Here is a 21032-nt window from a genome sequence, read left to right as displayed (position 1 = left end):
ACTCCTGCAGAAGAGATTTTCACTGTGGGGTTTTTATTAATTTTCCACAGTGTGATCCCTGCAGCATTTGCTCTCTGTAAAAATTAATACAACTGAAACCCCCACCACCACCACCACCACCTCCCCCCACACAAAATATATAGCTGTTACTCCAACTGAGGTTGCATCCAGTTCTTCCTTTGTGGGTAAATGTCAGTTACCACACTCATTCATGGAGACACTTTCCCATCATAGTCACCTCCACAATCGATGGCAACAAACACAGAAGAGCGAGCGTGGCAGTCGCCAGGATCCTTGCAGTCTTCAAATTTGTTGAGTCCTTTCTGAAAGTCTCTTCTTTGGTAGGAAATGTTTAAAAACTTACAAAAAAAACAAAAAACAAAACCTCAAGGACAAAGTCTTTAGGTCACACACTTTCTGTCTTTGACCTGCTCCATCTTCTGTTACTCACTACAACACATTCCCTCACTCAACACGACACTGTTCACACTGCCCTCCTCAGTGTTTGTAACAGCTAGTGTGTGTGTATGTGTGTGTGAGGGAAGAGAGGCAGATGAGTTTCCTGTCTGTGTGTATGTGTGTGTGTTTCCATGAACGTATATGTGCATGCATGCATTTGAGGAGTTCCTTATGGCGGACCGTGGAAGGAGTCTTAATTTGTCATCTGGCTCAACAGGTGAAACTTGAGAGGACTGTGCTGCTGAGGGGGCGGGGCATAAATAATACAAAAGGTTGAGAGCGAGAGAGAGCGAGAGAGAAAGACACGGGATTCAAAAGATAAGCCAAATGGGCAGTAAGATGTCATCAGTTCTTAAAATATCCAGTTATCACAACCTGTACTTTTCTATCACTGAAGTGTCACCAACTTACTAAGGCATGACAGAAACCACACAGAAACATCTTCACATGGCTTTACCTTAATTTCACTGTTGTTTTCAAACACAGCCAGGTCTTTGTGTGTGTGTGTGTGTGTGTGTGTGTGTGTGTGTGTGTATCAGTGATGCACAGCTTAATATCATATTCAATTAGTGTGCAAAGCGACTTGCATATACATAGAAGGAGTTGAGGCAGAAGAAACGCCCACTATTTAGAGATACAGTATGACGTCTTCCTTCTAGGTATCAATAACAGGGGAATGACTCTCAAACACACAGAGCCGGTGAAGGATCAGTAACAGGGCTGTGATTATTAGTGCCATCAACCAAATTATTCCTCCTCCAGGGGGAAGGGGTCGGATTGCCAGATCCGTCCTGTTACAGGGTACAGGTGTCGGTTGCCAGATCCTGATCTTTTGCTCTTGATCCGTAAGCCTATCTGATCATTACCAACCTGTAACGAGCACACATCACGAATATGTGCATGTGCACAGTGTGGTCTTGTTATGTCTTTGAGTGGGTGTAGAGTACAGTATCTTTTCCTCAGATTTCCCACGGTTTTCTCTTTAACTGTACATCTGTTTTTAAAGCCGAATGAAAAGACACTATCAAACGTGAAAAGCTCTAAGCTTCATCTAGTCTCCCTCTTGCCAAACCAATCTCTGCTGGCAGGTGGTCTTTTGATAGAATTTAAAGAGAACAGACAGCACTGGGATACATGCCCGGGAGAGAAAGGCTGACTTATAACTGAGATACATTAGATGAGGCTCATCAAAAGCATTCAGGTCAGGGAGGGAAGCAGTCAGGCAGCATTGTCATTACACACAAACACATGCACTCGCACACACAGTTGTCTCAGTGGCCTCAGAGGACATTACATTGATTTACATTAATTTTATGGAGATTTTCCCACACCACTACTTGCATAATCCTGGCCCTTCCTAAGTCTTCACCATTAAACTAAATAATTCATGTTATGGGGGCTTGCCTTTTGTCCCTAAAAGGTCACCACAATGTGACTGTATAAATAGATTTATGTTGCAACACACACACACACACACACACACACACACACACACACACAAAGTAAACTGCTGCTATCTAGTGGACCAGCATTACACCTGCAGCACCAAATAGTTTTGAGTTGGCAGGACAATGAAGAGACACACAGTGAGAGCAAGACATGCACAATTCAGCAGGAATCTGATCATGTAATATTCCTGAATGACAACAAAACAAATTCCATTCATTTTCTAAACATGTATATATATCTATACATATACAATCTGATTGCTGGGTTTTGTACCAAACAAGCACATTCTCTTACATCTTTACAATATCATTCATTGGCCCAAGTATCTCCACAGATAGCAGCTAGGAAAACTGTTACTATAATTCAGCTTGTGAGTGTTTTCAGGCTGCAACTCTCATTCACCTTGTTCATTTTTGGAAAAGCCCAACCCTGTCGAGTCTAGGTTACTCCAGTTTTGTGTTGTCCAGAAAAATATCCAAAATATCACAATATGTCGCTTCGCTGTGATATCACCGTTTAACGAATACTCTTTATAGCAACCCATCTTTATGTTCTTCGGATGATTTTGACCCAATTTGAGGTGGGTCTGGTTGACCCATCATTTTTTGCTTTTTAAGTCATGTCTTGTTGCATCAGGTGGCGCTATGACTAATCTGGCCCTTGATCCTTCCATCAAGGTTGGAGTAAATCTGCCTCATACTTTTTTTTGTGTAATTCTGCTGACAAACAAACAAACATACCACTGGGAACTTTGCCTCCTTTGAACGGATAAATATAAAACCAAGACATTATACTGTAAACAAGAGCAGCTCCTGCTACGTTGACATTGCCACAGATCATGTTGTGGTGTACATCGACATTTTTACATTTTTTGGTGACTTAACATTGTCTTCTTTGTATTGGGAGGCAATGCGATGAAGAAAAAAAAAGAATCTTGTCAGTTTGCACAGGCAAACTTGACGGATATGTGACACATTCTTTTTAGGTATGGACACGGGGGGGGGAATAAAAGCAGGAAGATCCTCAAAACCTACCTGTCCGCCAGCACGCCCGACCCCTGGAGTTGCTAAAGTCACCGGAGTTCCGTAGTCACGCCTCCTCATCCTCCTGCACGGTCCAAACAGGTAAATGAGTAAAATGAAAAGGGTAACTAAAATCTGGTTTACATGTGCGTCCTCTCCCACATGGCTCCCCCACCTTCGCCACGTCTCTGTCGCGGTCCAGAGCGGCAGGGGTCGGTGAGTTGGGAGGAGAAGTGTGTGCCACCGGGACCGAAGGATGAATATTTAACGACTACTATTCTTCGGTGACCGGCCGGGGGCTTGAGTTCCACACACTCCCGGCGAGTCCTGAGCACCGTGGGTGGGCATTGTCGCACGGTAATACACACTGGTGGCTGATGTTAAGGAAACACAGTGGGAACATTTACGGCACACATATACACTCAAATACATTTCATGCTAATGTTGCTCGTGCGTTTTAGCTAAAACGTTAACTAGCATAGCTCGCGCCTAGCTTAATTTGGTGGTAAGCCGTGACGTAAAAATAACGTTACTTTTTGGAATAAAAGTAAGTTTTTTTCCTTCACTACCTGCCTGTTCCCCGTTTTTTTTCTTTTCTTTTTTATCATGGCTTTGGATACTTAACAAATGTCCTTTACCGGACTGCACATTACGGGAAAGTGTGTCAGGAGATGGCTAAAGGGGTAAATGGAGCATAACAGATGAAGGTGAGAGAGCCTCAACTAGAAAATGTACCGTCTCCGTATGAGCAGTCCCGCTGTTGTCCGCCAGATGGACCCGCTTGACAAAGAAACGGATACGAGCAGAGAGCCACAAACTACTGCATCTCCTCTGGATTCACTCAGTAACCCAGACGACCTTGCCGTCTACCCCACATGACCGTCCGGCCGCCCATATCAAAACAGGTCTTGGCTTGGCTTTGGTATTAAACCCACCGTGGAGAACCTCGCTGGGTTTGAGAAAAACAAGCCTTTGGCTACATTTGAGCTATTTTTAGCACTGTTCCTGAAACAGCGACTTAAACAGACTTCAACCAATAAGCAAATGTGCAGTGTTTTGGGATAAACAGATTTCACATACTGTTGTCACTCTGTAGCTGGTAGCCATACACTCCACAGCCAGTCTTGGTCAGTCTATCCAACCTTTCAGCTTGTTTTCTCACCAAAACCAAGATATTTTTCATTATCCCCCCCACCCCACACACACACACACACACACACTAAATGGCATATAATTGTTTTCTGAATAATATAATTGTTAACTAGTGGCCAGAATCCTATCTTTTTTTGTTACATGATGAGATGGATATGAACCAGTGGGTTCCAAGATACACAAAGATAGCTATGCAATAAATTATGGTCATGCAAATTCTCTCTTCTATATCTTACATGTGTTTTTGTTTTTCCTTGAGGATTTGTAGGAAAATGCTCTTCGTTGGACTCTCTCTGGTTAACTTGTGCAGCCTTTGATGGTGAGTTGCAAGTGAATATTGACTTCATTTAAAAGGTGACAAGTCAAAAATATAGTGAGCCATTGAATCAAATGAATTGTTGTAGCTGTTATCGTTGTGATTATGTTGGGGTTTGACCAAACCAAAGGGTAATAGCTGAGCTACTTTTTGCAACAGAAATATTTTTGCTTATTTCTGTATGTTTAATGTAATGCTAAGAAACTGAAGGACCTAGTCTCCCTGACAATAGCTTGCTTGGGGCCACAAAATAGTAAATATTTATAGTTCTTGACATGTTTCAGCACTAGTGTGCATTTCTGGGCCATGTGAATCATTAGAGGGAAGTAATGACATCACCCTGCAGGTACTGGCCTCTTTGCTACAATAACATGTAGAGAAAAAAAATGTGTTAGGAAGATGTTGGTGTTTTCTGTTAGAAAAATCTTGCATCATGTCTCAAGATAAACACAAATTGTGATTGGGAAGAAAAAAAATGAGCTTGTTTGAATGTAAGAAGCATATGATAAACCTAAAAAAGTGAGTGTTATGTTTGAAATATGTGTGGGGTAGAAAGATAATAATTTGCCATGGATGACTGCTTGGGAGTTGGAAAAGGATGGATGGTTTTAAGCTTTCCTGCTAGCAGGCTCTGCTGGGTGGACAGCAGGCAACAGATTGGTGTGTAGATCACCTACATTAGTTTTTCTGTCGAAGAAACCTGGAGCTGAAGCAGCTGTTTCAAGACACAGCAGGTGACTAGAGGAAGCTCTCAGTGGGATGGAGCATGTGTGCTCTCGCATGACACACATAAAATACACATAGGTAAGCTGATAGACAGGTAGTCCTGGGACTACAGCAAGAAAATATTACTTTTGTAATCATGATTTCTGATGTTTCAACACCATGGCTTGTGTTCTCTCTTGGATTTTTTTTTCACCTGTAGTTTGTGTGGTTGGGGGTGTACTTGGTTGTACCTGGGTGGTACCAATAGAAGTGTATCCCCATTTGTTGATGTTACATGTATGAATAACACTGAGCTCAACGTCTCTCACTTGGCATATCCTATTGCGCAGCATAAAGAGATTAAAATTATAATATACAACCCCAATTTAAAGTAGCGTTAACTGTGTAACTATCAATTGTATGCCCCCTCCCAATTAAAGCCCTGCTAATAAGCTCATAAATACAGCTCATTTGTAAAAGAAGAGTTTAGATGATTAGCTCTGCTGTGAGTATGATTGAACTGTCCACCATCTCCAGTCCTCTGGAAGTTGGTGACACCATTGTTTCACATGGGATTTGTACACTAGATTTTTTTATCATGCAAAAGTTTGAGACTTGCACAATTTTTTTTTTTAGCTTGATAATCATCATAAATGAACATCACTTTAATGATTTTTGCGTAAATGCAATCTTTAGGATGCAGCTGCGTGAATTGAAAAAGCTACAACTACAACGGCTGTTTTTAAAGACCCAAATGCTGCAAAATGAACAAATGCTGTATTTACTGATGTACTTTATTTCATAGAACAAGATGCCGAAATATGATCTTGTGACCTCGTTTCATTTTATGTCATTCAACCCCAAAAAATGCTCAAAAATCCTATTGACTGTGAGATGAGGGGAACTGGACTTTCAACAATGCTTATTTACAGCCTGGTTTTAGGACTCACTCCTGTGCAGCTCTGTAGACATTTACACTGATGTAGTAGATTAGGCTACACTAAGATTCACCATCCAGAAGTGTGTACAAATACGTTACGTGATTGTAGCCTGTTTGCTGTACAGACCACTCAAACAGAGTCCTGGCACGTCTACTGTCTAGTTTTACTTGTTGGCATATTTTGCCGTCAGCATCATGTGATGACTACGTGGCACTCTTTGCTATGATGTAATTCTCCCAAGACGCAAGACTTGCAAACTGTTCAGTCTACAGGCTGTTGCATCACACAGTTATTAGCTACTTAGTAACCATACTGGACATGCCACGCATGGTCATGGACACCAGTGTTTTTAATTGGTCTCATACAAATGCAGTACAGGAAAGAAGAAATGAAAGAGACCCTCTCTTCCCTTTTAAACCGAAGCTTCAATTATTCCCTGTTTAATGAAAGATTTCAGTTAGGGCTGCACCACTTGTCATGGGAGATTTTACCTGATCAAACCAACTTAGATTTTCTATTGCAAGAACAGGATCCTGAGAAGCAGTTGAGAATGAGGCTGCCATTCTCCAAGTCAGTGCACACTCAGAATTGTTTTGAAGCTGTTATTTTAATGTAGACGACGGCATAATGTTCCTTTAAATGAAATTAAGAGTAACTGTTCAATTTGGATAATAATCCATTGTAATTGTATGGCTTGTAGATTCTAGTGTCTGTTCCTTCTGGGTGTTTTTGCTTATTGAAGTTTTACACCAACTCCACTCTCCTATGTATGAGAGTAAAGAGAAGCAATTACCATATCAATTCCAGCACAGCAGGTGATTATTTGATCATCTATTGTAGAATCACTTGACATCAAACTTGTATGTTGAGATGCCTCTGTGGAACAAGGCTACACAGAATGTGACAGAACAAGAATATGCTACTGTAGGGAGAACCGTGTCCTTCGACTTCATTGTTTGCTACACTTCAAGGCATTTACTTTTAATCCCGTCTTCCCCAGAAGAACAAGAGGAAAGATTCTAAATACAAGTGGTGCAAACAAACCTGTAAGTGACTGTTGTCGTCTATAGTATGACCAAAGAAAAGTAGGTCCTCTCATGGTGTCAATAAAAGTGGAGGGAAGTCTGTCTTCAGAGGTGGAGGGAGCAGTTCATACACATCTTCATTGCTGGACAGTCACATTCATGGCTACTGAGAAGAGAGTCATGTTGCAGGCTAGGAAGTAGAGAAAGTTGTTGTGACAACATATTTGGATACTGAACAGTTGCTGGTGGTGAGTGGAGCTGTACAGCAGCAGAGGGAGTAGGCTATCAATCTCATGTCACCAGTGGTGAGTGTTGGCTTCATGCTTTTGCCAAAGAGGGCTCACTTCAACCCAAACCATAGTTTTTTCCTAAAAAAGACCAATTGTTGTTTTGGCTGAACTGAATCGGAACATGCTGACAGTGTGTCATATCTACGTGTTGCAATAATTTATATAAATGTTTGAGAACGTTTTACCTGACATGTAACGTGTACCGCTGTGATTTATTATCTTGACTATCTTAGGTAGGACCAATTTTGCCATGAATTCTGGGTAAATCAAGATATTTTTTCCAAATTATATTTCATGGCTGGCCAAGAAACTGCCTCACACCCTTCAGCTCTGTTCACTCCAAAAGGAAAACTTTTCTTTCCCAAGCCAAGTGAGCTTTATAATACCTCCAGTGTGTTCTAGGTTGAACCTCCAGGCCTCCTACCAGTTGAGCTTGCCCAGAACACCTCCTGTGGGAGGCTTCTGGGAGGCATCCTAATCAGATGCCTCAACCACCTCAACTTACTCCTTGTGACTTCAAGAGACAGCGGTTCTACTTCGAGCTACCACTGGATGTCTGAACTTCTCACTCTATCGCTAAGCTAACCCCAAGGAAGGAGGAAAACAAATTCCATCCACTGGTATTCAGCTCTTTTGCGGAACTAAGGTCTTGCTTTCATTGCTTGCTACCATGTTTCTAAGCTGAATTTCCTTGTGTTTCAAGAGAACTCTTGGAGAAGAAGGATGTTACTATGAACAACTGCAGTCAGGAGGTGCAAATAAGTGGTGCTTGATTTTCAGTTTAAAACATCCTGCTAAACTATAAATTTGAATGGGTTGATAAAGTCTTTTTATCACCCAGCTCAGCTACTCTTCTTTTGCTTGATGGCTTCATTAAACGCCACTTGTGGCTTCTCAGGTTGCCACCAAGTCAGGCACCAATTAGATTCTAACTGCAGATCCAAACAGCTTTATCTCCAGTGGAGGCTTTGAACATCACCCACTCAATTTCAATGTCCTCTACCTCCCTTGGGAAGCATCTGATGTGTGAAGACGGACTCCATGTCAGGGGGCCTCCATCAGACATACCAAGTTTACTCCCTCTACCCTCTCTGACTCAATGTAAGAAAAGTGCCATTAGCCATCAGAAAGGATTGTTTCTTACTGGCTAACTTAATCTTTTTGATTATCAGGTATTGTAATATAGGACGTGTGAGATGATATTTCATATTGCTTATGGTTCCTTGCTTCTTGTGAGAACAGGGCTCCAATCACATGATGATGCAGGGTACAAACTTCTTCTTTTTCAGTGAAAAAGACTATCAAATGACTAAACTGAACAGCAAGATTACTCATTCCCATATTGTACATTGTGTGTACACGCACAGACAATTTTCATTTAGTTTTAATTTACCACTGCTATCAATAACAGCCAGTTGAAACTCCATACTGACACGATGACATTATTATCTAAGATATTGGAGCCATGATGACAGTACCAGTGTGACATCTTATATTAGCCTGATTGTGCCATTCTCATGGGTGTGGTGTAACAAGCATAATGTTGACCGGCAAGCATCAAAGTACAAAGTGTCACAGCAGGTTGAAAACAAGCTGTTTTCAATGAGAGACAAATGGTCCCTCTGCAACCGTGCCTTCACTGAACGCATTGACCAGACCATATGTGCCAAGAAAATACTACAGCATCACCTAGTGTGTGTGTGTGTGTGTGTGTGTGTGTGTGTGTGTGTGTGTGTGTGTGTTAGACTGTATAATGTAGCCACCTCATTCTCTCCCTTAGCGGTCCTTTAGGAGATGAAGCAGATGCACAACATAACTGCGGAGCTAGAGTTTCTCCATTCAGGAGAAATATGGCCCCAAAACAGGCCGCTTTAAATTACAAAATTACCAAGAAGGGACTTGGATTACAAGGCACCACACAATTGAACCATTGGAACGCCATACAAAAGAATAAGTGCAGTTATAGATAAGGTGGTAAATGTTGTAACAAAGTGTCAAAAATGAGGCAATGCTACCCACAAATCGGATTCATGAATGCAGGAATTGATTACACACCCTGGGGAAAAAGCCCCGCCCAAAGACAGTTGATTGATGGCTAGGCCCCTCAAGGAATTGCAAAATGATGAGAAACAGCATAGATAATAGTGAAAGAACAGATTTACATAAGTTGTGTAAAAAAATGAATAGAAAAAATACAGACTGAAAAATAGAGAAATTAACTGCAAGAAACATTTGTTTTTCGATAAATAAAAATGCTAACATAAATGGAATATGTAACTTTTGTATTTTGTGTCATATATTTTTTGACTTTTAGATGAAAGGCCCACTCTTTCTTTTAGTTGGCATACTCTATGTTTTTGTTTGATGTTTTTTGACCGGGGACAAAATTCACTGTGGTACTAAATTTGTGTAACTTTGGAGGCTGAAGTTCTGCTGGTGCAGCATCACAGTGAATAATTTCCAAACAGTCTTCAGCACAAAATTTCCTTTATGTGTTTTTGTTCTGTCTCACTGCTGTGGTTTTAACAAGAAAACCCCAAATATCAAGTTCAGTTGTGGGATGTAAACTTCAATGTTTCCCACTTACTCTTTGGATAATTATTCCCTCAACAATTTTGAAAATTTAAGAGGCTGTGGTTCTCAAGGCTTACAAACAAATAAATTAGCAACCTTTTCTCACCCACAGTGGAAGCAAAAACTGGCATCGGTGCAAGTAAAGCCAAGGTAAGAGTTTAATATGATTTTAATATTAGATTCACCTCTGTAATAAAGTGTCATCTCCAGATTTAATACAAAGAGCTAATTTGTTAACTGATTGAAGGCACTGCGTGTTTCTTTTTCTCAAGATTTGGAATTGTTCATGTTAATGGGAAACAAGAGACACACATCAAGTGTGCTTGTGCCTGCATGGAGCTCAGGGGGCACCTAAAAATACATAGTTGAAGTGGAAGATTTCTGCTGTAAATATTGGCAGGTTTGCATTTTCATTCCCAGTTCCATCCAGCATCTTTCCTGTGTGTTAACAAAGAAGCTGCTTCAACAACCAATGCTCTCCCAACATTGACAAAGAAACCCCACGCAGTACTTGTAGAGGGGCCTCCACCTTTAACACCTATTAAGTTCTGACACACCCTGAACCATACATACTAAATCTTTTATTCAAAGGTCATAGAGTCTGTCCTTTTAACAGAATATCTCTGTTCAGCTGTGAATGAATAATGCTTCAATCTCAATTTCACGCAGACTTTTTGTTATTGCCAGTAAGATATTTAATGCACCCTCTGGCTACCCTGATAATAGAAAGGCCATAAAAAGTTACAGCCTCAAGATGAGCTATTTTAAATTGTTCTGCGGACTGGGCCAATTAGTTTGATTTGGCTATTGCCTCCAACATTGAAACACTCTATTGCACCAACTTCTTGGCTACAATGCCCTAAGTATACTCAAAGCATCCCAAGAATTAAACACTCTAAGTATACAAATGGGATTTCATGTAGCACTGAGAATTTCTAAGCTGTCAAAGTGGGTACCAGAGTTATCAAGGTGTGTGTGTGTGTGTGTGTGTGTGTGTGTGTGTGTGTGTGTGTGTGTGTGTGTGTGTGCGCGCTTGCGTGGATGTTCCAGGTGTTTTCTTCATGTGCAATCCCTCTGCCATGCTGGGGCAGCAGCTGAAAGGTTGTGACCTCCATTGCACTGAAGGGACTGTGCACGCTTGGATGCCCATGTTGGAGTCAAAACTCAAAGCAACCTGCAGGTTAGTTCTTGGGTGTTCCAGGAATAGTTTGACTTTTGGGATTGTACTCATTTACTGTCATTCTGAGAGTTGGAGGGAAAGCTTGACATCACCCTCATGTCTGCACAGTCAATATGCAGCTGTCAGCTGCAGCATGCTAGCTTCCGAGCTTGCAGGGAATGTTCCCATTATGATATATCTGTGGGAGAATCATTTCTGGAGCAAATTTAAAACTAATGTTCTCAGAACATTTTCATGAACAAAAAAGAATTCTAGCTTGTTTCGCATCGAGACTGTAAGCCTGGTGAAATGCTACCTTTTTTCCAAATTAATGAAGAGATTTTCATGTTAATGCGCATTTATTTCCCCCATTTCACCCCAAAATGTTCTGCTCGTATTATTTGTTGTGAAGAAGAGGAATGCTTTTCCCATGGACAGGTCTCACTAAAGCGTCAAAACTTTCTTGATCTTTACTTTCAATTAATCATTAATTATTGACTGACCTTATCACTCTAAGTATAATTGCTGATGTAGCCAAGTGAGAAAGACACAGCAGTGCATCACTTCCAGCTAATTGATTTGGCTCCTGCTCTCATGAACTTTTCACTGTGATCAGCATTGTGACAGGAAGTAAGCAGCCATCAATCTGTTAGATGAGCAATTTACAAAGGTGCCTATAAATCTGAATGGGTGTCCCTAATGCCTTGGAGTCCCTTCTAGAGTCTGCCTAAACCTGTCCGAGATTTAAGCGCTACATGCTGCCCCTGTCTGGATGTGGGAAGCGGTGCTGTCTGTAGGAGAGCTCATTCCAGGTCACCCACTCCCTGTGGGCGAGAGAGCGAGAGCGGGTGGAGAGTGCAAGAGGGAGTGAGACAAAGTAAAAAGACAGACAAGAGAAAGAGAATATCTGTAACTCGGTAAATGCCAGCTATCACACCGTTCCGTTCCACATAGAGTGCCTTGAATAAATTCCTGTTTATTTTGTTGCCATATATTGATGGAGTGATTCATTTCCTGAGTCTATATAAAGCCATGTACTGTAGCAACAATGCAATGTCTCTGCTGTGGCAGTGCCTCAGATTTAGAAAAAAAATGAAGAGACACGATCATTGTATAAAGGACATAATTTTGCCTTGTAGGCTTGCCTCCCCTTTGAGCTCATCTCACAGTCATTAGGCTGAATGCAGCCCACCTACTTTACCAACCAGCTTACATCCAGTTGCAAAGAGATGTAACAAGTGAATCATGCTTTAGCGGACTTCTATTGTGCTAACTTGCCAATCAAAATCACAGTGATTGTCAGATAAGCCCTTGTATGGCCAAAAATGTAAATGCCAATGATTTATATAAAATCGGGTGAGTGTTGTTTCACCTGTCTGGTAGTCCACCATGTGACTGATTAGAGGATAATTAAGGTAACTTCCTGTTGCCATCAGGTGGTGCAATGACTAATCTGCCCCAAAATTAAATGGATTCTTTTCTGGCTCATAGTACACCCCTGTACCACGTTTGGTCAAAATCCACCTCAAAAGTTTTTGTGTAATCTTGCTGGGAAAAAAAAAAAAAAAAGCCTTTGGAAACACAACGACTTTGGTAGAGGTCATAAACATTTATTGTAAAACTGCAACTTGAAATGTTCGATCAGATGTTGGAATGGAAACAATGTGTGTTGGATAAATTGTAGGAAAACGTAAAAGATTTCATGAAGTGCATTGCAGCTGGTTATGTGGCTATAACGGATCGCTGTCATCGTGGTTAAATGGGCACTCTGGTTGCCATGCCAACGAGCCTCGTTCTTTCACTCAGTGAGCATCTTTGATACATGCGGACCCGGGTTCAACACCAGATTAGAGTGACTACCATCTGCCCTCACTATATATGGTGGCAGGAGTGGGATAACTTGCTGTGAGGTCCCTGTAGTTATGTCCTGTATGTGAGCCCTTTGAAGGACCACTAGGTTAAGCTGACCCCCGTGTGAAGGGCCCCACAGTTGGGTGAATCACTGTTGTGTGGATCAGCCTGCTAGTGCATGCGTGAAGCGTGTGAGGCGGCTTCCTGAAGGTGGGGTAGTGTGACACTGTTGTACATTTACTACAGTAACTAATTTGCAAAGTAGAAAGGCATTTCCATATTTGTTGATCTGCTGTGAGCTGGCTCCCGCAGGATTCATGTGCTGGGAGGTGTGATCAGCGAGCCGGTCTGTATCCATCTGGGAATGAGTCGCTGGCATCTTGCAGCAGTCAGTGTAGCTTTATGAATGGGGGGCATGTGTAGTCCGGGACCGCTACCAGACCATATGTAACTGTGCTTCTGCTGTGACAAAAGTGGTGACACTCTGATAAAGTCAGTTACCATGGATACAAAAAAACTTCACATCATTTTTTTTTGTGAGGTGCCTTGTGTAACCATTTTCCTCTTTCCTGTAATTTATTTATCTATTTATTCATGTATATATTTATTAGTTTGTTTGTGTGCCTGCCTGCTGATTTCATTTAATTGGATCCTTTTCGTTTCCTCTGGTTCATTCCAGGAATATTGGAGTTGTGGGCTTCAACTATTAGCTAAACAACATTAGCGAAATGAGCTTTGTCTTAAATAATTACGAGCAGTATGAACACAATTGTTAGTAGACTGTTGACATGCTACTCAATGATAATGGGTTTCCCTCCAATTTTTTTTATAATCACACTCTGTGTTTAGCTGTTACAGCAGCATAGTGGAATATAATTAAACAGCAGACACGAGGAGGTCAAGGCAGCCGGGTCATCGGGGTGTTGGAATGCTGGGAGCCAGATTTGAACCAAAGCTGAGTGTGATTTTGCCCGGCACAGCATGGCTGAGTAACTTCTGTTCAATGTGCTGTTGGTCCATGAAAGATGCATGACGACCGAGCCCAGCAGTTATAAATCAGTTATATTAATGGGGAAGCCTGTTCAGACAATTCTAACTCTCTCGGTCCCCTTCTGCCTAAATACCTACAGCTGTCTATAGACGAGGCTGGGCTGACTCACTATATTGTCCAAGTGTTGTGCACCAGACGAGTGCACACTAATTGAGAGAGAGGGAGGGAGGGAGGGAGAGGGAGATCGAGAGGTGGAGAGAGAGAGAGAGAGATATCAAGTCTTGATGCATGCAGAATGGTGGAGGTCATGTCCCAGAAAATACCACAGGGAGGTCTGCATGCATGCATACCCTTGAACAAGATTAAAGAAAAGGACAGCTTTTAAAGGTTTTTTTTTTTGTATGGAGGCTCCGAGGAGGGTATGATTTTATTTCCTTGGCAACAACTTTAGGTTCAAATATAGAATAACTAGCTGTATTCCACTGGGGCTAATTTTTGGTTAACAGGCCAAAAATGAAAACCATTGTAAATGGCATTGCACAGCATCTACAGTTCCCATAGGGGTCCCGAGTCTGGTCTGTCTCAGCAGGAGGCCTCTAATGGGTGAGGGGCACGAGGACACAGGGGTGGGGGAGATATTTTGAAAGAAATGCCCAGCTATTATATTTTTGAACCCCAGGATTATTTTTTTCATCAAAAGAAAACTTCACCATCATCCACTCTTTTGTGTGGTCTTTCTCCCTCTCTTTTATGTCCACGTTATGCAATCGTCTGTTTCTTTTTATTCTGCGCCTTGGAGGCTCCTGCTATGATGGAGGAGGATAGAGGACCTCAACAGGTGGAGGTTTTTATTTTATATATATATATATATATATATATATATATATATATAGATATAGATATCTCTCTCTCTCTCTCTCTCTCTCTCTCTCTCTCTCTCTCTCTCTCTCTCTCTCTCTCTCTATATATATATATATATATATATATATATATATATATATATTTAATTCTTGGGATGGAGGAGGAGGAAAATGACAGTGGTGAAGTGTTCCTTAATAATTAGCCCTCTGGCCTGTTTAAACTAAGCTGTTTTTTGCCTCAAAGTGAAACTCAGTTTCTGACAGCCAGACCTAGCGAAGCCCAGGCTCGCTACCATGACCCCATGCAGTATCTACACCATCTGTCTGCACTGGGACTCTAAGGCAACTCTCAGAGGGAGATGCAAAGAGAGGGGTGGAGGGGAAAGGGGGCGGTTGTCGGCTCCCCGAGGACCCCCAGTGCTGTGGTTCTGATCTGCTAATTATGTTTAATTGAGCCGTGCGTCCGCTTTCCCTTATCTCACTGTAGCTTTTAACAAACTCTGACGCTGACGAGGGAACATGACACGTCATCATAACTGTAACTCCGCGGTGCTGTTATTTTTGAAGGGATCGGTATTTTAATATGGGGGGGGGGGGGTGAGGGGAGTCTCCGTAGGGACGGCGCTGGTCTACTAGAGCGGATATTGAAATGAATGTGCGCAGTGAACGCTCGGAGGAGCGGAGCGGAGGCGCGACTGGCGAGTTGTTTGACGCCGACAGTCGTCACAGCACTAACACACACACACACACACACACACACACACACACACACACACACACAGATAGGAGATGCTTGCACAATCATGCGCACGCAGTTTCCTCCAGCAAGGTGGCACCAGGTGATGCCATAAACGACTAGTGATGGTGGCGTGTTTGCGCCGTACCTCTCTTAGTGTCTTCCTTTTTTTGTTGTGTGTGTGTGTGTGTGGGGGGGGGGGGTGAAGGGATGGGGGCGACACACACGCAGAGAGATAGGCTAGGAAGAGGCTACCAGTCTTAACGAGTCGCTTCTTTTCTTTTCTCTTTTCTTTTAGAGGGGTTGACATGGCGAATTCTCCCTTGCGCGCGCCCTCTTAACTCGCCTCGTATGTTTTTGATATTTTATAAAGGGAAAGATGAAGTCACCGAGTCTCCACCTCCCACTACCCCTCACCCCCACCACCACCACCACCCCCCCTCCACCACACATCCCTCTCTCATTCAGGCCCGGTGCCCATATGTTTAATTAACTAGGCTGATGTGTAAGTACCTTCAGCCAGCGAAGCGTAGGCGGGCGGGCTGCGGAGTAAAGAGGCTGCCGGAGAATATTTCCTGAATCCTCTCCTCCCGGGGCGCTCCGTCGGCTGCCGGAGCTTCATCACCTCCGCCGTGCGACGTAGAAAGATTCAACTCGACCCGTTTAAACTTGTTTTGAATTGTTTAGGGTGTTGTGTGTTTGTTTTTTGGTTGTTTTTTTTTTTGGAGTGCGGGTCTTGCTTTGGAGAGCGCGCGAGGGAGAAGCAGAGGAAAGAGATTGAGTGTATGTGTGCGTGAGAGTGAGTGTGTGTGTGTGTGTGTGTGTGTGTGTGTGCGCATCTCTTTTATGTGTGTGTTTTGATGTTATTTGTGACGGAATCCCCCCCTTTCAGTCTCCCAAGAATCTGCGAGCGGCGCGAGGAGGAGGACAGGAGAGAGGAGGAGGAGGAGGAGGCGCGCGGACCTGTCCACGAGCCCTCACTGCGGAACGCGCGGGGCTGCCGCTGGAGAACCCAAACCAACGGTTATTTTGGAGTCTTAACAGATCCCCGCACGGCTACGGCTTTTTCCCCCCTCGTCCCTCTCCGCCGTTGTACGGACGGTTTGACATCTCAAACGGGAGGAATACAACCTGAACAGCGGGGGAGAGGTGGTGGTGGTGCTCGCTCTTCAGAGACAGACAGGTGGATTTATACCTATCGTGCTGTGTGGGTTTTTTCTTTCTTCCTGTTTTTGGAGGGTTGTATGAAGGGGGAAATTGATGGATTAATTTTGCGGAGGAGATTGTGATTCCCACTCCTGGCCGAGGGTACCCGAATGGAGTAACAGGCTGCAATGTCATCTCCACCTGGCCGCCTGGAGAGATGTGTCACGGGAATGGGGTGAGTTCGCTCAATTAGTATGTTTTGGGGGTTTTTGTGTGTGGGTTTTTTTTTTTGGGGGGGGGGTGCTCAGAAGTCTCTTCTCCCTCGGGTGATGCGGAAATTGAGCAGCAATTGTCGGGGTTCAGTGGTTTAATATCTGCCGCACACTCACTCTCCTCTCAAAGTGGAGCAGAGGCGGGTTGGAGGTGGTGGGGTGGCTGGCTGGTTGGTGCTCCTCTCCGCTCCTTCGTTCGTACGTCCGAGTCCCCGGCACTCAACCTGCTGCATGCCCTATATAGACGAGCACCGGAGAGAGGAGCGTGAGGGGAATATTCGCTGAGGAGCCACAGGCTGTTTTAACGCCCCCCTCCCTCCTCATCGCTGTCTCTGACATATCGAGGGAGGGAGGGGGTTCCTAATTTGTCTTTCTTACCGCTCACATAATATCAATTTAACTTGTGTTTCCCCGCAAGCTTTCCATCCAACACCCCATCATTCAGCAAAGACGCACGCGCAGTTACGCGCGCACGCACACATACGCATGTATTCCAAATGTGCCGGTATTTTAATGGAAATCAAACTGTTCAAATTCTAACGAGACATAAATTCCTTAAGTAATGATAATACACTTCGTTGAGGCAGCAGCCTCACGTGGCGTCATTTTAAACGGACAAAATTCAACAAGTCGTATTCGGGAGCTGCAGCAGTACATTAAGCAATAACAACCCCTTTTTCTTTTTCTTTTTCCCCCCTCCCTCTCCCTCTCTCCCGGTTTTCAGATCAAGTTTGAACACTTTTCCTGTGGTCTCACTGACGCTGTGAGAAGAAACCACAATGCCAGTAAACGCACAGGTCATGGCGGCTGCCTGCACCGGCCGTCTCGCCACGGCGGTAAAACTCAACATTCATCGCACGGACTCCGAAGAAGAAGGCGCAAAACCTCCGCGACCGCAAACCTGCAGCAGCCACGCTTTGTGACACCGAAGGTAAGAAACGAGGCTGGAGAGGAGCACGCAGGCACGCACGATGGCTCCCGCTCGGTGTCGCTGTTGCATCACTTTACCCTCGGCTTCTGACGAGAGGCCATGTAATGAATTCATATCTCAAATTACAGTTTTCAGGCTTTGAATACAGTCACGTTGTAGAAACACATTTTCTTCCGTTTTCCTCCCGCTTCCCTGGCCAAGTCTGACACACGAAGTGTCTTCTCCTCCCTAGCAGGGACATTGAAGCCATCACACACACACACACACACACACACACACACACACACACACACACACACACAGATGTTTTTGGGGTGTATAAGAGTCTGACATATCCCAGTAGAAGAGTCTGACATGACAGGATATACTGTAAAGGCCTAATTCCCATAATTCCCCATTACACGAATAATTTCTTTTGGCAAAGGGATGCAACTCATTTCAGTACTAAATAGTGTGTGATTCATTTACGATCATTTAGGGCAAATTATCTCTCATGCCATTCCGCCGTCTTTGTGGTGCTGTAGAGAACAGTGGGGAGAAACTGACGATGTGCTCAGCAGTAGCCTATTTTCTTGAATAGTGGGATGACACAAAAGGAGGGCATCTCTGTAGGGCTCTGTAGGGCATAAACGCAGTAGAGTGGAGAGCAGTGATGTCGAGAGCAGTTGCTATCTTCATTAATATAAATATCTTGTGCAAAGCTGCAAGAAATTCTGGGTGTGATGTCATAACATCTTTAAAACCTCGAGTGTATATCAGGCCGACTTTTCTGCTCACTTTCTTTTTGTTTTCATCACCCCAGAGACTGTTTCTAGCTCAGTTGGTTCCTGTATTTTCATATCTGATAGTTTGCCATTAACGGTTTTATTGAAACACAGCCAAATAGGGGAAGCATAACAATGAAGATTCTCAGTGATGCGATGCATACCATATTCAGAGTCCCATTTTGGCTCCAGCATGACATAGTGTTGAAATTACGTGTCGAGTTGGATCTCACTGAGCTGCCCGCTGAACCATCCCCCATAGCCGGGGAGAGCAGGTACAGTAGTTCAGGACTCATTGACTCAAAGCAGCATGTCGGTGTAGTCTGAAGTCAGACTATTTTGTGCTGTCAAACCTACGTAATCCCTCACACGAAATAATCTCTTCTCAATACGTTACCATGCATTTAAAAAAAAACAAAAAAACAGGACCCTCTTGAGATAAGTCTAATAACACTTAAGTAAAGCTGTGCAATAAATAGAGCAACATATTGCACTTTTTTTTGGTGCAACACTGGATTGATGTTCCAGCCCATGGATATCGTAGCCGTATGTCGTGATACTGTCGTGATACTATCATATCCTGACTCCTTTAGCTGTATTTCAGTCTGTTAATTCACTGAGTGACAAAAGAACTTATGTGCACTTGATTTTTAAATATGTGTGTTCAGTAACAGTTTGCAGCTTTGCAAATGTCGTTCCGAAAAAAAAAAAAAATAGAATGGAAAGTTTGAATGCAATAGTTTTAACTCAATAATTCCATCGAGGTATCAGCATAATTTAATGTAATGTGCATATTAATAGATGACCCAGGTGGTACCGTACACCGCAGGATGTATTTTCTGCTCTGTTTTGAATATTTGTGTAAATTGTCTTGCATCACAGTATTTATCCTTTCATATTGGAGTGAAATATATTGCAGTAAAATCATAATGTGATCCGTTTATTGTGAAGTGCTGTATAATCAGCCTGAACTAGTAGCGGAACTCGTGACATTGACATATGCTTGCTCCTCATAATACACCAAGAGATCTACTTTTTCCCAGGGTTTCTACTTAATGATTCTCTATTATAACATATTCAGGATACAGGGGAGGGTTGCAGATGAAAGGCTGCAAGAGGTGAGCAATCAGACTGTTCTGTGTCATCCTGGTCTCAGTTTTTTGGCTTTTAATAGTATGCAAGATATTTTTGGAACTGGAATTCAAAATTAGCCCAAAATCTACATATGCATGCAAGTGGGGAAAGGCCCAGAGAGCAATCATGCAGAAGTTTCTTTCTTTTCAGGAAAATACATTGAGGATTTTTTAACTCCCGTTAAAGAGTTTGACTGAAACGATTCAAAACAGATGCTGATTATTGTTTCGTATTTAAAGTGACAGTCTTATTGCAATAACTTTTCTTATTCCAGTTTCAGAACAGGAATATTAAGCCATGAGAATTTTGCAGAGGCATCTTTCAGGTGACTGTATGCTCTTGTATAGTAGAGTAAAAGCAACTAAAGATCCAATACTCATTTTCTCCAGCTTTCCTTTGAAGCTGTACAGGATTTTAAGTAGGAGTACACTCACTAGGCTGCACTGAAGAATGATTATACCGATATTTAAAAAGAGAAAACCCAAAGAACTTGTGGGAGGAATGTGCACCTTCCTGCCCTGCACCGTAGCTGAGTATTTGTCCTGAAGGATATTGACATATGCTGTGATAAGAACTACAGCAAATAATCCTTTTAGCTGCACGCAATTTTTGGTTGGAGCTTGCTATGTACTGAAATTGGCCAGTTGAATATTTGAAAAATAAGGGTTTTTGGTGGTGTGGTTCTACTTGGAGCATTAACAGCCCAACCATGTGCAGCTACCAAGCCTCTGGCATGGCCTTTAGCTGTCAGCTGCTGAGTGAGTGCTTTCTTTAAAAGCAGTTAAACCTTCCTGTACAGTGTTGCATTAGATCATCTTGCGAGGAGAACATCTCCAACCAAACGCTGATTTCATTTGGCTGTCAGTAACCAGTCCGTTTAACTCTTTTTCTTGGGCGCTGACAGAATGTAAAACCGGATGTGACGCCCTCGCAGTTGCCGCCTTTAGTTTGTACAATCATAGGTCAAATGCTGCTCACATGGGGCTTGAGAGGATGAAAATTAGTTTTTTTTTCCTCCCTTCTCCTTTTGCCAGCAATTACCCGTGAAAAGGACTGAGTGACATATGATAATGAGTCATTTGACCCCCGCTGATCTTTTGTATATTGATGTGTGATAGTGCAGTTTCAGACACATGTTAATAACCCAAAAGCCTCTGATGAACGTGCACTGTTTAATCATTTAATCAAACCACAGTTGGTGGTCTCATTGAATGAGTTAGCGAAGCATAGTGATATTAAGTAGGTTTTGATTAAT

At 42.8% G+C, this 21032-nt stretch overlaps 2 protein-coding genes across 5 annotated transcripts in view; one reads left to right on the top strand and one right to left on the bottom strand.

Moving 5' to 3' along the window:
• Positions 1-3611, bottom strand: part of myo15ab (myosin XVAb) — a 49543-nt gene extending 45932 nt beyond the window's left edge. Inside the window, exons 1-3 of the mRNA XM_086211986.1 lie at positions 3551-3611; positions 3106-3297; positions 2943-3015 (exon numbers count right to left, since the gene is read on the bottom strand). The gene's annotated coding sequence lies outside the window, so the exon portion shown is untranslated. The remainder of the gene's footprint in view (positions 1-2942; positions 3016-3105; positions 3298-3550) is intronic.
• grin2ab (glutamate receptor, ionotropic, N-methyl D-aspartate 2A, b) overlaps positions 3020-21032 on the top strand; it is a 108418-nt gene continuing 90405 nt past the window's right edge. The window contains exons 1-8 of one of the 4 annotated variants that reach the window (XM_086211985.1): positions 3396-3637; positions 4342-4401; positions 5095-5202; positions 10046-10083; positions 10984-11113; positions 16423-16713; positions 16813-16911; positions 17673-17879. In XM_086211985.1, coding sequence (XP_086068111.1) covers positions 16894-16911; positions 17673-17879 — 225 coding nt within the window. In that variant the 5' untranslated portion in view covers positions 3396-3637; positions 4342-4401; positions 5095-5202; ... (2 more) ...; positions 16423-16713; positions 16813-16893. Of the gene's footprint in view, positions 3288-3395; positions 3638-4341; positions 4402-5094; positions 5203-10045; positions 10084-10983; positions 11114-16089; positions 16912-17672; positions 17880-21032 lie in introns of those variants that run through there. The other 3 variants (XM_086211982.1, XM_086211983.1, XM_086211984.1) reach the window with 3 other exon arrangements.

This window comes from Aulostomus chinensis, chromosome 8, assembly GCF_037954235.1.
Source record: "Aulostomus chinensis isolate RoL2024-O1b breed Wild chromosome 8, RoL_Achi_v1.0, whole genome shotgun sequence".
In the NCBI taxonomy this organism is placed as follows: Eukaryota; Metazoa; Chordata; class Actinopteri; order Syngnathiformes; family Aulostomidae; genus Aulostomus; species Aulostomus chinensis.
Note: the sequence above shows the minus strand (reverse complement) of the source record. Positions and strands in the feature narration are given on the sequence as shown.